Consider the following 13,575-nt stretch of genomic DNA (forward strand, 5'->3'; position numbering starts at 1 on the left):
TTCACGTCACGCCCAAACCACACCTATGAGTAATGAAGCTACTTCAGACCAACACATTTTAGATTTGCGTCGGGCGCAAGTCATTTATCCCGCCAGTATAATCCCGCCCACAAAGTTACTTGCGTTTCGCGTTTGATACTTGCGTTTCAGATCGTTAAATAGGGCCCATAATGTTTCCTTAAGTACCATTAGTCTTTTGTATCTGACCTTTGCTTCAACTGCCCACCTTTTATGCTGTCTGTAAATAGTGTTGTTTTTTGTTTCTGTTAGAAAATGAATATTATATGTATAAAATATGGACTTTTAGAAAATAAACCTTTCACACACTCTCTCTCTCTAGATTATTTAGATGCAGAGGTAATTTCTCCACAACACAACAAAACCATCCAAAAAGTCTTTTTGCTTGTCTATTTAAGTTTTAATTTGATTTGTTTTAGATTTTTATCCATTACAGATAGATAGATAAAAATCTGTACCAGGAAATGACATGGAAAACTGGTTCCTCACCTCCAGCTCTCACAATGACATCTAGACTTCAGTTTCAGAGTCCTATAAAAGAGCCTCTTCTGTCTGATCTGAGAGTCGACGGCTGCTGTGCTGATATTGGTGAAGCCTCACGATTTTACAAGACTATACAAGAACAGTGAGTATGATTTAAAGCTTTTACAACTGGGCTATTAATAGGCTTAATGTCATTATATTAATAAGTGACAACAGAATCCAGACTTTTTCAGTAAAGAGCTTTAATTCCAAAACCAGTGGCCTGATGCAAACTAGTAAACACTATAACTGTTGGAACAATACACTCTTACCAAAATAACAATATTAAGCTTTTGTGTATTTAGTTAAAGCTGTTTAAATGATAAAGCTGTCTCATGAATTCCTCCTTTAAAGGGATAGTTCACTTTAAAATGAAAATTCTGTCATCATTTACTGACCCTCAAGTTGTTTCAAACCTGTATGAATTTCTTTCTTCTGCTGAACACATAGGAAGATATTTTGAAGAATGTCAGTAACCAAACAGTTAACTGGAAACATTGACTTCCATAGTATTTTTTTTTTTCTACTATGGAAGTCAATGGTTCCAGTTAACTGTTTGGTTACTGACATTCTTCAAAATATCTTCCTTTGTGTTCAGCAGAAGAAAGAAATTCATACAGGTTTGAAACAACTTGAGGGTGAGTAAAGGATGACCGAATTTTTATTTTAAAGTGAACTATCCCTTTAAGTTTCATAATATGACCACTAGGTGGCGCTCTAAGCGTATTTTTGTAATCTGGTTCTTTTACAGTGGAAGAGATGTTTATGTTGTTGAACACGCAGACAGTTGTTTTACTCTAAGTTGTTTTACTTAGAAATAAGTGCACAGAGTCTTTATTAAAACCAACAATAACCCCCACTGTCAGCCACTTACATAAAAAACAACAATAAAAAAAACAACAACAGTGGCTCAATAATTGACATTTGAGTTATGACTAATTTTTATCAAAAGAACTGTAAAGTTGATCATAAGAGTTTCAAAAGATGTTCTCTATTAGTTCTGGAATTATAGATTTTAGCTTTAATGTTTGACTACATTGTTTTATAGATGAGTGCATCTAAACACCAGGAAAGGTAATTGTGCTCAAATTTCTCAAATTTACTTCATTATATCGCCTAGAAGTACTGTACTACATTACACAAGTATCGTCTATTACAAACTGGATAATTATGCAAATAACTGTTCAAAATGCTAAATATATGAAATAGCATTACAAATATGTGATGTTAAATGCAGCACTGGTCTGTCTGACTGCAGTGATGACAAACACTCTCTGAATAAGAAGGAGAAGGAGTTTGTAGACAATAGGAGAAAAGATGTTCTGCAAAGCCTGGAGAAGCTTCATATACACTGCAGTGAGGTAAAACCTTATTGTATAGGCTACTTTATGTCTGCCTGGCTATTCCTTTTTCTTTCAAATGATGTCGTAACTGATAAACATCAAATGTTTGCAAAGTCAAACTGTGTGTGTTTCAGAATGAGATGCCAAACATTGCATTACTGGGATCTGGAGGAGGAGAAAGAGCCATGGTGGGTTTGCTGGGATCCCTGGATCAACTCCAGAAAGCAGGTCTTCTGGACTGTGTGCTTTATCTGAGCGGAGTCTCTGGATCCACCTGGTACACACACACACGCACGCACACACACACACACACGCACACACAGGTTGAATGTCATAAATGAGAGCATATGTTGTTCTTCTGAAGGTGCATGGCCTCCTTATATCAGGAGCCAGACTGGTCCACCAAACTAGAAACTGTGAAAGACAAGATCGTCCAGAGACTCAACGGTCCTGCAGTCAGCTGGGAGGAGGCTTATGACAAACTGAAGAAATATTACACAGAGAAAGACCTATTCAGCTTGACTGACGTCTGGGCAGTGATGTTCGTCACGACATATGTGAAAGAGGTCTGTAACTATTCATAACACAACCCTCAGTGATGTATGATCTTAAAGGAATAGTCTACTTAAAAATTAAAATTCTGTCATCATTAGGGGCTTTCCCACCAGAGGAACCTTTTCATAGTTCCTAGAACTATTGTCGGAAGCTCCCGGATGTCGGCGTGTTCGCACCGCAGGAACTGGGAATGATTTTAGTTCTAGGAACTCCTTTTAGAGGAACTAATTTACTCCTCCTTCAGAGTCGGTCTAAACCAGCGCTATAGGAACTATCCGTGACATTAGTGTTCGCTGATTGGCCGAACGCACGCGAAACACCAGCACCCGCCAGTTTAAAAAAGCTGTGTAAACACACAGATTATATACTATATATATATATATATATATATATATATATATATATATTTACTCCATAAACTAACTCTACGAACATGTAAAACAGTGATAGATGGACCTCTAAACCTTTACACTGAGGAGAAAATCCAACGCGACTCTGAGGAGAATAAGAGAAACATGATTATGTATTTCTGCTCAGCAACACTGGACATCAACCACACGGCATGCTAATAACTCTTCATCACTGTCTACTTTCTAGGTATAACAGTTCTATCTAATAATGTTTTAGACAGATTGTAAACTAATGAACATGGAGAATGTGAGCACGGTGAGCTCAGGGCTCTGGCGTTCTCAGCGCCGTCAAAATAAAAGTCACAACAACAATATACGTCTTATCTTACGTCACTTCAGAGTTCCTACCGACGAGGCTAATGCAAGCAGGAAAATTTTCCTATGGGAACCATTAGTTCTCAGGGAACCATCCTGGAGGCTAGTTCCTAGATCTACCCAGTGCGAAACCCCTATTTACTCACCCTGGAGTTGTTTCAAACCTGTATAAATTTCTACATTCTTTGTAGAATGTCGGTAACCAGGCAGTTGATGGACTGACTTCCATAGTAGGAAAAAAAAAATAGAAGTCAAAAGTCTGAGACCCTATTGAAAATCTGAGATTTATAAACGATTCCTAGTGTAACTGTTGCAGGCCAGTGAGAGCTGTGTGTGTGTAAACCTCACTCCCCTGATCTCAAGAGTAACAAATAGAGACTGCGGTCTTTAGCTTTCCAGGCCGGAGACCCTGGATAGAATCAGAACGGGTAGCGAGAACCGGTTACACTAGCAGGTGTTTTTCACTTGAGCTTGTTTGTGACTGAATAAATTGTTCCAGGTCTCTCCTACACCAACATGATAAATAACAGCTGAAGATTTTTTCCTCTTCAGATAGACGAACGCACACTCTCAGATCAGTGGGACCAGAAGAGTAAAGACCCGTTTCCAATCTACACAGTGATCGACAAGCAATGCAAACAGAGCAAAGATGCAGGTGTGTGTGTGCGTGTGCATGTGTGTGTGTGTGTGTGTGTGTGTGTGTGTGTGTGTGTGTGTATGTGTGAGTGTGTGTGAAAGACAGACAGAGTTAATGTGTTTGTGTCAGCTGTTATATAGACGTGTTTCTGTCTGCAGACCCCTGGTTTGAGATCACTCCACATGAAGCCGGTTATTCCCTCACTGGAGCGTTTGTGGAAACATCCAACTTTGGCAGCAAGTTTGAAAATGGCCGTAAGATCAAGCACCAGCCTGAGATTGACATGCTGTACCTGCAAGGTAACAAACTAATATCACCTTACATTCTCTTGATTCTCCATTGTACATTGACCTGAATTAGAGAATAGTGTAAAACAGATCAATAGTATCTGGGATTGATCTGGAGATCAGGGGTCTCATTTATCAAGCCTCTGAGAATTACTCACAAGAACACTGCTAAGAGTAAAACAATTCTTGGCTCAGAGCAACTTTTCAAAGTTAGTTATCAAGCGTCTCAGTTGTAATTTAATTTAAGTGAAGTGTATAGGACTAAATCTTAAGTGTCATTCTTGGAGATGATTCACAATTTGCTGTGCCACAAATGGGATTTTGGATGACAACATAGTTATGGACCAATCACTGAATAGATTTCCTTATTTAAGAATATTCTCAGATAAATTTACATTGAATGGTGAAAGTTTACATTCAACACACATTTGACAATAAATAATTTTCAAGAGAATACATTATGATATACACATTGGAAATGAAAGATAAACACATTTTCCACCATGTCTTAAATACAAAGTTTAAACCGGTGTGCTGTTAACAAAACATTCTTCCTCTCCTGAAAGATTTGCACAGGTCTCTGTCTCCTCAGTGCCTTCACAAGCCCCTACTGGCAACTCCTAACGCTTGAGAGACCTCTCGAGCTGTCTTAAATAACTGGGGGAGTAAGAGTGATTCTTAGCCTTAAGAAATGTGATAACTTGCTTTTATACTTAAGTTTGAAAGATGGAGTAAATTTCATGAATTATTAGCACATAAGACTAAAAGGGCACTTTGAGAAGCTTAATAAATACGGGCCCAGGTCTGTCAAAACTGAAATATAATAAAGCATTAAAATTAGAAATGCTGAAAAATCATTAAAAAAGCAAATTCACCAACACACTGAGGTGCTGCTTTTCAACATAACCCTTCTCATTACACAGTGATTTAAAGGAGAGATTATTTTTGCTTAACAATAAGAGCTTAAATCAGACTGTTTGTATTATGCATTTTATTTTAAAAATGATACATTTTTGTTTATTGTGAACACTTTTAAGCTTAAATGTGTTTTCTGCAGCTCTGTGCGGCAGCGCTATATCTGATGGAGATGAGATCCGTAAAGTCCTCTGTGGAAAAATAAAAGGTGCAACTTCATTTGTTCTGAAGATTCAGTTCTGTCTAAAGCTGAGATTCATTTCATTATCATGTGAACCTTAATTCTGTTTGATCCCCCCCCCAGTGTTCTTACAGAATTTACAAGCTAAATCTAGAACACAACCAGAAATGATTATGAGTATGAAAACGAGGGAAGGTAAAGCATTTATTACATCTTTTATTTATTGACAAGTTGATTTATCTTTTGTGGTATATGTGGAAGATCATTCAGTGCTGTGTTTCCGAAACTCTGGAATTCTCTTCCTCTAACTCTTTATTACACTTCTACTATATACTCAGCTAAAAACCTATCTTTTCTTACAGTATTTCCAACCCTCCTCTGTTTAGTGTTCTGCTGTTTTGTTACTGTATATTGTATATGTATATATGTCCTATATGTCCTATGTGATTATATTTGCCTAATGCTGCGTTTTTGTTATCTTCTTGTACAGCGACCTTGAGCTTGGAAAAGGCGTTTTATAAATACAAATTATTATTATTATTATTATTTTGTGTCTAATGATCTGTTCATGTTTCCTGCTGAGGAATAAAAAGTTAAACTCTTTACTGATGGAAAATAAAAGTGAGCTATAATGATGAGTGTCACCTGAAAACACCTGATATCTGAATGTCATAAATTTGGGGATGAAAGCACTTGATATTCAAGACATTTTGCCCTGTGTTCATGTTTGTTCAAGGTGTGTTTTCTTCAGAAGAGTCAAACTCCCCTCCCATAGACGAATGTTACCAGGTGCTCATGGATCTCGTGGACATGAATCTCTCGGTTTTGAATGGCAACGATCCGTCTGCTAACGATGAATCCATCAGAACTAAGCTGAGCGGTAAGAATACACAAAAGTGTGCTAGAAAATGTATCTTTAATGGCCTTTCAGCAACATTTAAACAGTAAAATAAACTACAAACTAATTGATGAAACGGTAATATGCAAAAACATCTAATTAACACAAGATACACAAACCTGCATCAGATTAAATAACTCAATCATGTTCCCCTCTTTTCTCAGAGATCTCTGAAGACAAACATCAGCTGATTTTTCAAACGGAACAATTGCAAGTTGCGAAAAAAGTTGATACAAAACAGTTTATGAAACAATACACTGAGGATGTGTTTAAGTTTTTGAGTCGTTACAGTTTCCAGCATTCTGGTAGGTTGACCTGTCTTTACAATGTGTTGATTTGTATAATGTACTTAATTTTTTATTTTCTAGCCAGACTGATGCATAAACCGAATGTGCTTTACTGTAAGATTCCATAAATCTTCCAATAGCACCATCTTAGTGAAAAACAAATATACTAAAATGTATTTGAAATACATTGTTTTGTGCTAAGTATACCAAAAATACATATATATATATTTATTTGCTTAATAAAAATACCCTGCAATTGTACTTTTGGAATACCAAACTGGTAGACTTAAAGTCTGCTAAACTGGAACAACTAATTTCGTACTCAGTGCACTTTAATTGTGAGGAAATAGTGCTGAGGTCCGAGATATACTTAAATATATTTGATTGTGCTAAAGTGGAACAATTGCAAGTATACTTTAAGTACACTTTAGATATCATGCATTTAAAAACTGATATTATACAGGAATCATACAATCCTTATTAATAATGATATCAAAACACATTTTAGGCATAATATTAAGACATGTGCAGTGAGAAATAAAGAAATACTCCAAAAGTTGAATTATAATTTTATATCAGTAGTAAGTATTAAGTGATATGTCAATAAATATGTTAATGGATTTAAAATATACTTTAGTATAGGTTTTTTTCACGGGTAACGAAAAAGGTTTTAACAGACTGATGCCACAGAAGAACCTTTAGACATCCAATGATGTACTTTAAATCTGAAGAATCTATCATGAAACATGTCTCCAAAGAACCGTATAGTCAACTAAAAAACATATACAGAATATAAAACAGTATCAGAACCATTTACTGAATTTAAGAACCACTGTATTTGTTTTACAGATCTTTGGAAGAGTATTTTTAAATGCATGGTTCATTGGATCTGGGGCAGGAAATATGACTTTCTTCACAACACGAAAGGTGAGAACAGAAACTCAGATGGACAGATAACTGGAAATTCATTCTGAATAATATAATAATGCTGTGATCTCTCAGATAAAGCAGTGCCCTCCGATCTTCTGGAAAGTGGGACGAGAGACTATGAAGACGCTGGACTGTTGCTGAACTCCCCCTATTTCCCAGTGCTGAGAGAAGAGAGACACATCGACCTCATCATTTCACTGGATTTCAGTGACGGTGATCCTTTCATGGTATTATACGCACAGAGAATTCACTCATAGAAGTTCATTTAAAGAGATAAATCCCCTAGAAATCATCATTTACTCCCTCTCATGTCGTTCCAAACCCGTGACTTGTTTCTTCTGTAGAACACAACAGGAGATTTTTTTAAATAATCTTTCTGCTTTTTTCCTCATGACATTCATAGTGACAGAGTTCAGACTAATCTAAAATAAACACATTAACAGATCATTTCAAATGCTGTATGTCAAAAAACAAGAAAGAAAACCATTTAAAAATAAAAGCATGGGTTTTCATCTAACCATATTTATTTATAATACCTGAGTGCTGTCCGTTAGCATTCCCATTTATCTCATCTCGACGATTTTGGTGAATACTTTAAATTTAAACTTGAAATGTCTGTCTAACCCTTTTAATCAAACAATAATGTGCTGTTTTTCTACTGCAGACAGTGAGGGAAGCTGCTGAGATGTGCAGGAAACTAAAGATCCCTTTCCCTGAGGTCAACATTCCCAATGGACACTCTGAGAAACCGAAGGACTTCTATGTGTTCAAAGGCCAAAACACTCCAACCGTGATCCACATCCCTCTCTTTAATGTGGCCAACTGTGGAGGCAAGTTATGATCTTACAATGTCCTGAATAAAACTGAGATATCAACTGTGTTCTGATTTAAGTGTGTTAATGTTTCATCAGATAAAATTGAGGAGTGGAGGAAAAAATATACCACTATACAAGGTTCTTACAGCGCTGAGATGATCACTGAACTGATGGAGGTCGCTGGAAAAAACATCACAAACAACAAAGACAATCTGCTGGAGCAGATCCGTCACGCCATGAAAAACACAAAAGATAAATAATAAATATCAGTGGAGTGCAACGTTCTGAAACAAGGCGGCTTTGTTTTAATGTAAATTCCAGTTAATGTGGACACATTTTTGACGCATGTGTAATGTGCATGAAAACATGTGGACGGAGCAATAGGCCAATCATTATGCTTTTTTTTTTTTTTTCTGTTTAATGTTAAATAGTTTTTGCATGTTTCAGTCTGTTCATAAACAGCTGATCATTAAAGGTGCTGTATGTAACTTTTTCACTCTACTAAAGCATAAAAATACCATAATATGTTTGCAGATATTTGGGAAACATGCTAAGTTCACATACTCGTTTCTCTGAAAAACACTTCCACAGCCAGTTATTTTACTTTGAAATGTGCGTTTCCAGGCTGGAATGTTTCTTTTTGTTTTGGTCTGTGATACTGCACGTTGCCAATTTGCCAATTTTCATTGTCCATTGCGCTCGTTCCTGTTGCGCGTGCTCAAACTGGCAACCCGAGTGAGCGCCGTCCAGTCTGAGGAGCAGGAGGCGGGAGAAACCACGATCTCCGATATTTTAAATAATAATGCAGTACCTATTTCGACCACTAGTAGTCATTCTTACATACTGCACCTTTAATAATCAAATCAACTATAACACAGACTGATTTACAACTATGATTGGTGATTAAAATACTGTACTACTTTGCTTCTGTTAAAATTAATTAATAAATCATTCTCTACAGATATGGTTTTGACCTGGTCATTTGATATCAAACAGCACAAATGCTCATTATTATGAAACTGATAGTTGTGGTCCTGGATGCTGATTGGACAATCCAGAGTTCCAGTGTACAATCTCATAACTCTTTATAATTTTCTCTCTCCGAGAGAGAGAGAGAGAGAGATAATAAACCTGTCGCACCGCCCCACTGGCTCACCCCATTGGCTAATAACGACTATATTCCACTATTCATTTCCTTCTCTCTGGGCCTCGTAGTGTTTTTGCGCTGCGCGTCTGTGTTATACGTCATCACGCATCACACACATGACCAGCATCGGCCAATAGTGAGCCTACGTGGTGACGTGTAACACAGACGCGCTGCGCAAAAACACTACGCGAACCAACTAGAGGTCCAGAGAGAAGGAAATGAATAGTGGAATAAAGTCGTTATTTTTGTTTGTTTTTGCACACAAAAAGTATTCTCGTCGCTTGATATACTTAAGATTGAACCACTGTAGTCACTTAGACTATATTAACGATCTCTTTAATAACTTTTCTGGGCCAGCAAGTTTGGGCCACCTAGCAGCCTATGGAGAAGTGATCCAGCACTCAGATTTCATCAAAAATATCTTAATTTGTGTTCCGAAGATGAACGAAGGTCTTACGCGGTTGGAACAACATGAGGGTGAGTAATTACTGACAGAATTTTCATTTTTGGGTGAACTAACCCTTTAACAAATTTTTACGAATATTTAAATAAATCAAGATTCCTCAGGGAACCTACATACCATGGGTGCTTCTCATTTCTTATTTGTGCATCCTCATCTCCTTCGCGGTGAAGTGACGCTCGAGTGATCAAGTATTCCAATGTATAAAAAAGGATTTCATTCGATTCCTCTGTCCTCCTTTTCTTTCCTTGCGGTCTTCCCTCGCATCCTACAGGGGGTGGAGCTGAGACGCGAGGGAAGACTGAGGCGGCGTTTACTTCACCGCGTCATCAGCTGCACTCAAAGGATCTGCCCTTATGTTGTATTAGTTTGGTTATTTAAGAAATTCATAATATATTATAATAATAATAAAGCTAGATACCCTGTTGAAATATGTGGTTTATATAAACTGCAGAGATAAAGTATAAATTAAGATTATTGTGAGAGATGTGAAGAGGGAGGAGAATTGACACGTGCGTCACGTTTAGTCAATAAAACACTTCCACATAGGATAAACCCGTGTATCCTCGCTCATGACTCCTCTGGAAGCCTCCTCACTCCTCAATCCATGACTCCTTGCGGTGTAATTAGAGAATTGAGATGTCCTTCAAGATGTCAGTATATATACAAGTGTACAGTCCCGTAAAACAAAGTAATAAAACAACAAAAATAAAACAACAAAATAAATCAAAGAGATTAAACTAGACGAATATGTACACAAACTCACAAGAATCCACAATATACGATACAGGTATAGCTCACGACTTTGCAGTAGCACGTTGGCTCGACTTAGTAAACAAGTCCTGTTCTGGAGGCCTTTTCTCTGGCACCACAATTAATAGGTAAGTGTCATAAGGTGATATCTTCCACATTCAGATTGACATATATCCCCACCTTAGAACAAAACAAACTTTATACAAACTAATTTCAATAAACATAATAACATAATAAACAAGACCACCTTAACTCAAATTACTGTGTCTCTTTTAACCCCATATATAGACACAACATGGTTTCACCGGGTTCCGGTCAACTGCGCCGGCACGGCATAGTCCGATGACGTCATAACCGCTTGCGCTACCTGAGCTCGAGTTTGCCGGTGCAGCTCCCAGCAACCCGATTACGCCAACATGATTTTCACACGATTTAATATTAATACATAATAATGAGAATGAGTAATATGTCCGGAAGGAATAACAGAGGGGAAGTATGGAATGTGGATGAATGACTAAGTGCTATCGGGATCGCTTGTGCACCCGCTCTCCAATAGCTGCATCAACAGGTGAGAAAAGTGTGTGTGGTTGTTGCGTGTATGTGTGTGTGTGTGAATATGTGTGCCAGTGCTGCCGCTTGCAGTGGTGAAGAAGGTCACTTCTTCACAAGGACTCAATGCGCCTCGATCCAGAGAAACCTAAATGCATCAGCAACCAATTCAGATGCATCCTGTGACACCACAGCCTTGCTCCCTAGAAGCTCAGTGTTATATGCGCTAGGAAAAAACCCTGAAGCCTCCATGCTCAATCGTTTCTGACTCTGGACTCTTGCATTAAACCAGTCGGAGCCACAGTTGCAGGACAGCCCAGAGTCCCTAAGAGCAGAGCTACCCGGGGAGATTATAGATAAGCCTCAGCCAAGTCCTTAGCACTACATCTAGCAGCCAAACCAGCAACTCTACATATAACCAGACCTGAACACAAGCTTAATGGAGCAGCGTACCGAAGGGAACATACGAGACAAGAATCCCTCAGCTTCCAAGAACAACCAGACTAATGAGATGGAGAGACAAATGAGAATCATTCTGTTCTGTCGAAGTCCCGCTCCGACCTTCGAGTAGCCTTCGGGGATGGCCATCAACCCATTTACAAAGAGCATAATCCTGCACTAGCTGAATACAGATTCCTCCATTATCTTGACACCTCAATGTGGAGATCTGGGAGAAATGAAAGGCTCACTGACTTAAGTCCCTGATACACCAAGCCAATGGTCGGATGTCATTGAGAGTCTGTCAGTTTAGTTTTTGTGGTGTTCCACACCGTCGGAATGGGCTGTTATAATTAATCATCTTACCTGAGCATTTCAATACGCAAATATATTCAAAAACACATGAGCCGTCTGGAATTAAGAAAGTGATCAACATTATTTATATCCAAAATGTTAAGCACTGCTTTGTTTACGGTTTCAGTCCTAGTTTCAGTTTTCCTTTTCTTTTCTTTTCCTAGTTTTCCTTTCCTTGTTTGGGTTTTCCTTTCCTATAGACAGTCCATAAACAAGATCTGAATACGTCAGAGTAGGAATCATCCAGACAGGAACAGAACTGAGGCACAACTGTGAGCTGGAACACACTGCATGGTAAACACCAAACTTCTGACAACACAGAACAGAGAAGGCACAGGTTAAGTAGAGTTGCGCTGATAAGGACCAGGTGATACAGATAACTCAGTCAGCACTCAAAAATGAGTAAGTGAACCTGAAAACCGTGACAGTACCCCTCCCCCTAGGAGCGCCTCCTTACGCTCCCAGTGGAGCTTACCAGTACATTGTAATCATCTATAATACCCCTTTTCCACCAAGGCAGTGCTGGTGCCGGTTCAGAGCCGGTGCCTACTCGCGAACCAGTTCTTCGTGTTTCGACAGCCAAAGAACCGGTTCTCGGCCAGGAAAATTGGTTCCAAAGCGGCACCAACTCTTTGCTGGACTAGAACCGTTCTTTTACCACGTCATGCTTCCGTCGGGGGCTGGGGGCGGGGTTATTGTCGAACTTCTACTGGAACGTAACCTCCGTCTATAGTAATCCAGACGAGCAGCACAAACGTGTTCTAAACGTCTTCTTCTGACCCCAATATAGGATCGCAATGCTAGGAGAAACATTTGCAGAAAGACAATGTAGTCCGCCATTGTAATTGTTATGCTTGAAGTTGGCGCATAGCCAAGACATAGCCTATGGCAACGTACACAGTGACGTAACGACGTCGTTCGCTGGGCTCTCTAGTCAGTGGAAAAACAAACAGGTTCTGAGAAGGTTCGCAAGTTGAACCAACTTTGAACCAGCACCAGTTCCGAACCAGTTCTTTTTTGGTGGAAAAGGGGTATCTGAGAGTAATCCAATATGTCCCTAGCAGGAACCCAAATTCTCTCCTCTGGACTGTAACCTTCCCAATCCACCAGATACTGGAATCCGCGTGCCCTCCGTCTTGAGTCCAGAGTACGTTTAACCGAATATACTTTCTCCCCATCTATGAGATGCTGCGGGGTGGGGAGTATTGTTAGGGAACTGGAACAGGCGGATTAATGGGTGAATGAAAACCGGGCTTCAATTTGGAAACATGAAATATGGAGTGAATCCTCCTGTAATCCTCTTGGAGTTTGAGGCGGACTGCCACTGGGTTAATGATCTCAGTGACAGTGAACGGGTCGATAAAATTAGGAGCTAATTTCTTGCTGAAAGAGCGGAGAGGAATATTTTTAGAAGAAAGCCACACTTTTTGACCCTCAAGGTAGACGTGAGGCTTTGGCTGGTGGCGATCTGCCTGAGCCTTGGTGCACGCTCACACCTGGAGGAGAGTCTCTCGGGCTCTATTTCCAGGTGCGACGGCACCTCTGGATGAAGGCGTAAGTGGACTGAAACGTTGGATTCCAGACTAGGCAAAATGGATGGCTGGTAACCTACACTCAAGCGGCGAGAGGCCCATGGACGACACTGGCATTGAGTTATGTGGGTACTCAACCCATGAGAGTTGTTGGTTCCAGGAGGAGAGATTTTGGGACACCAAACCTTGTAACACTCGCTTTAAGTCCTGGTTAGTCTGCTCCGTCTGG

The 13,575-nt window shown here is 39.2% G+C and overlaps 1 protein-coding gene across 2 annotated transcripts; it reads left to right on the plus strand.

Moving 5' to 3' along the window:
• Positions 1-527: 527 nt before the first annotated feature.
• Positions 528-9,077, plus strand: LOC311294133 (cytosolic phospholipase A2 gamma-like). 2 transcript variants are annotated; one of them, XM_084414832.1, is made up of 15 exons: positions 528-643; positions 1,589-1,614; positions 1,799-1,901; positions 2,018-2,160; positions 2,248-2,449; positions 3,716-3,818; positions 3,959-4,099; positions 5,145-5,210; positions 5,307-5,378; positions 5,920-6,063; positions 6,246-6,386; positions 7,218-7,295; positions 7,371-7,525; positions 7,963-8,128; positions 8,210-9,077. In XM_084414832.1, exons 2-15 carry the CDS (start codon positions 1,589-1,591, stop codon positions 8,371-8,373), a joined length of 1,704 nt encoding a protein of 567 aa, XP_084270958.1. In that variant the 5' UTR covers positions 528-643; the 3' UTR covers positions 8,374-9,077. The 2 variants fall into 2 exon arrangements, with proteins under 2 accessions (XP_084270958.1, XP_084270957.1); XM_084414831.1 differs by having other exon boundaries at positions 536-643; positions 1,778-1,901.
• The last annotated feature ends 4,498 nt before the right edge of the window (positions 9,078-13,575 follow it).

Source organism: Rutilus rutilus, assembly GCF_951802725.1.
Source record: "Rutilus rutilus genome assembly, chromosome: 7".
Classification (NCBI taxonomy): domain Eukaryota; kingdom Metazoa; phylum Chordata; class Actinopteri; order Cypriniformes; family Leuciscidae; genus Rutilus; species Rutilus rutilus.

Excerpts from the sequence above, each read along its gene's own strand:
- LOC311294133 (XM_084414831.1), top strand. The coding sequence starts at position 1,589 with ATGAGTGCATCTAAACACCAGGAAAG. Across the intron at positions 1,615-1,777 it reads GCATCTAAACACCAGGAAAG|CACTGGTCTGTCTGACTGCA; the intron begins GTAATTGTGCTC and ends TGTTAAATGCAG. Across the intron at positions 2,161-2,247 it reads GGAGTCTCTGGATCCACCTG|GTGCATGGCCTCCTTATATC; the intron begins GTACACACACAC and ends GTTCTTCTGAAG.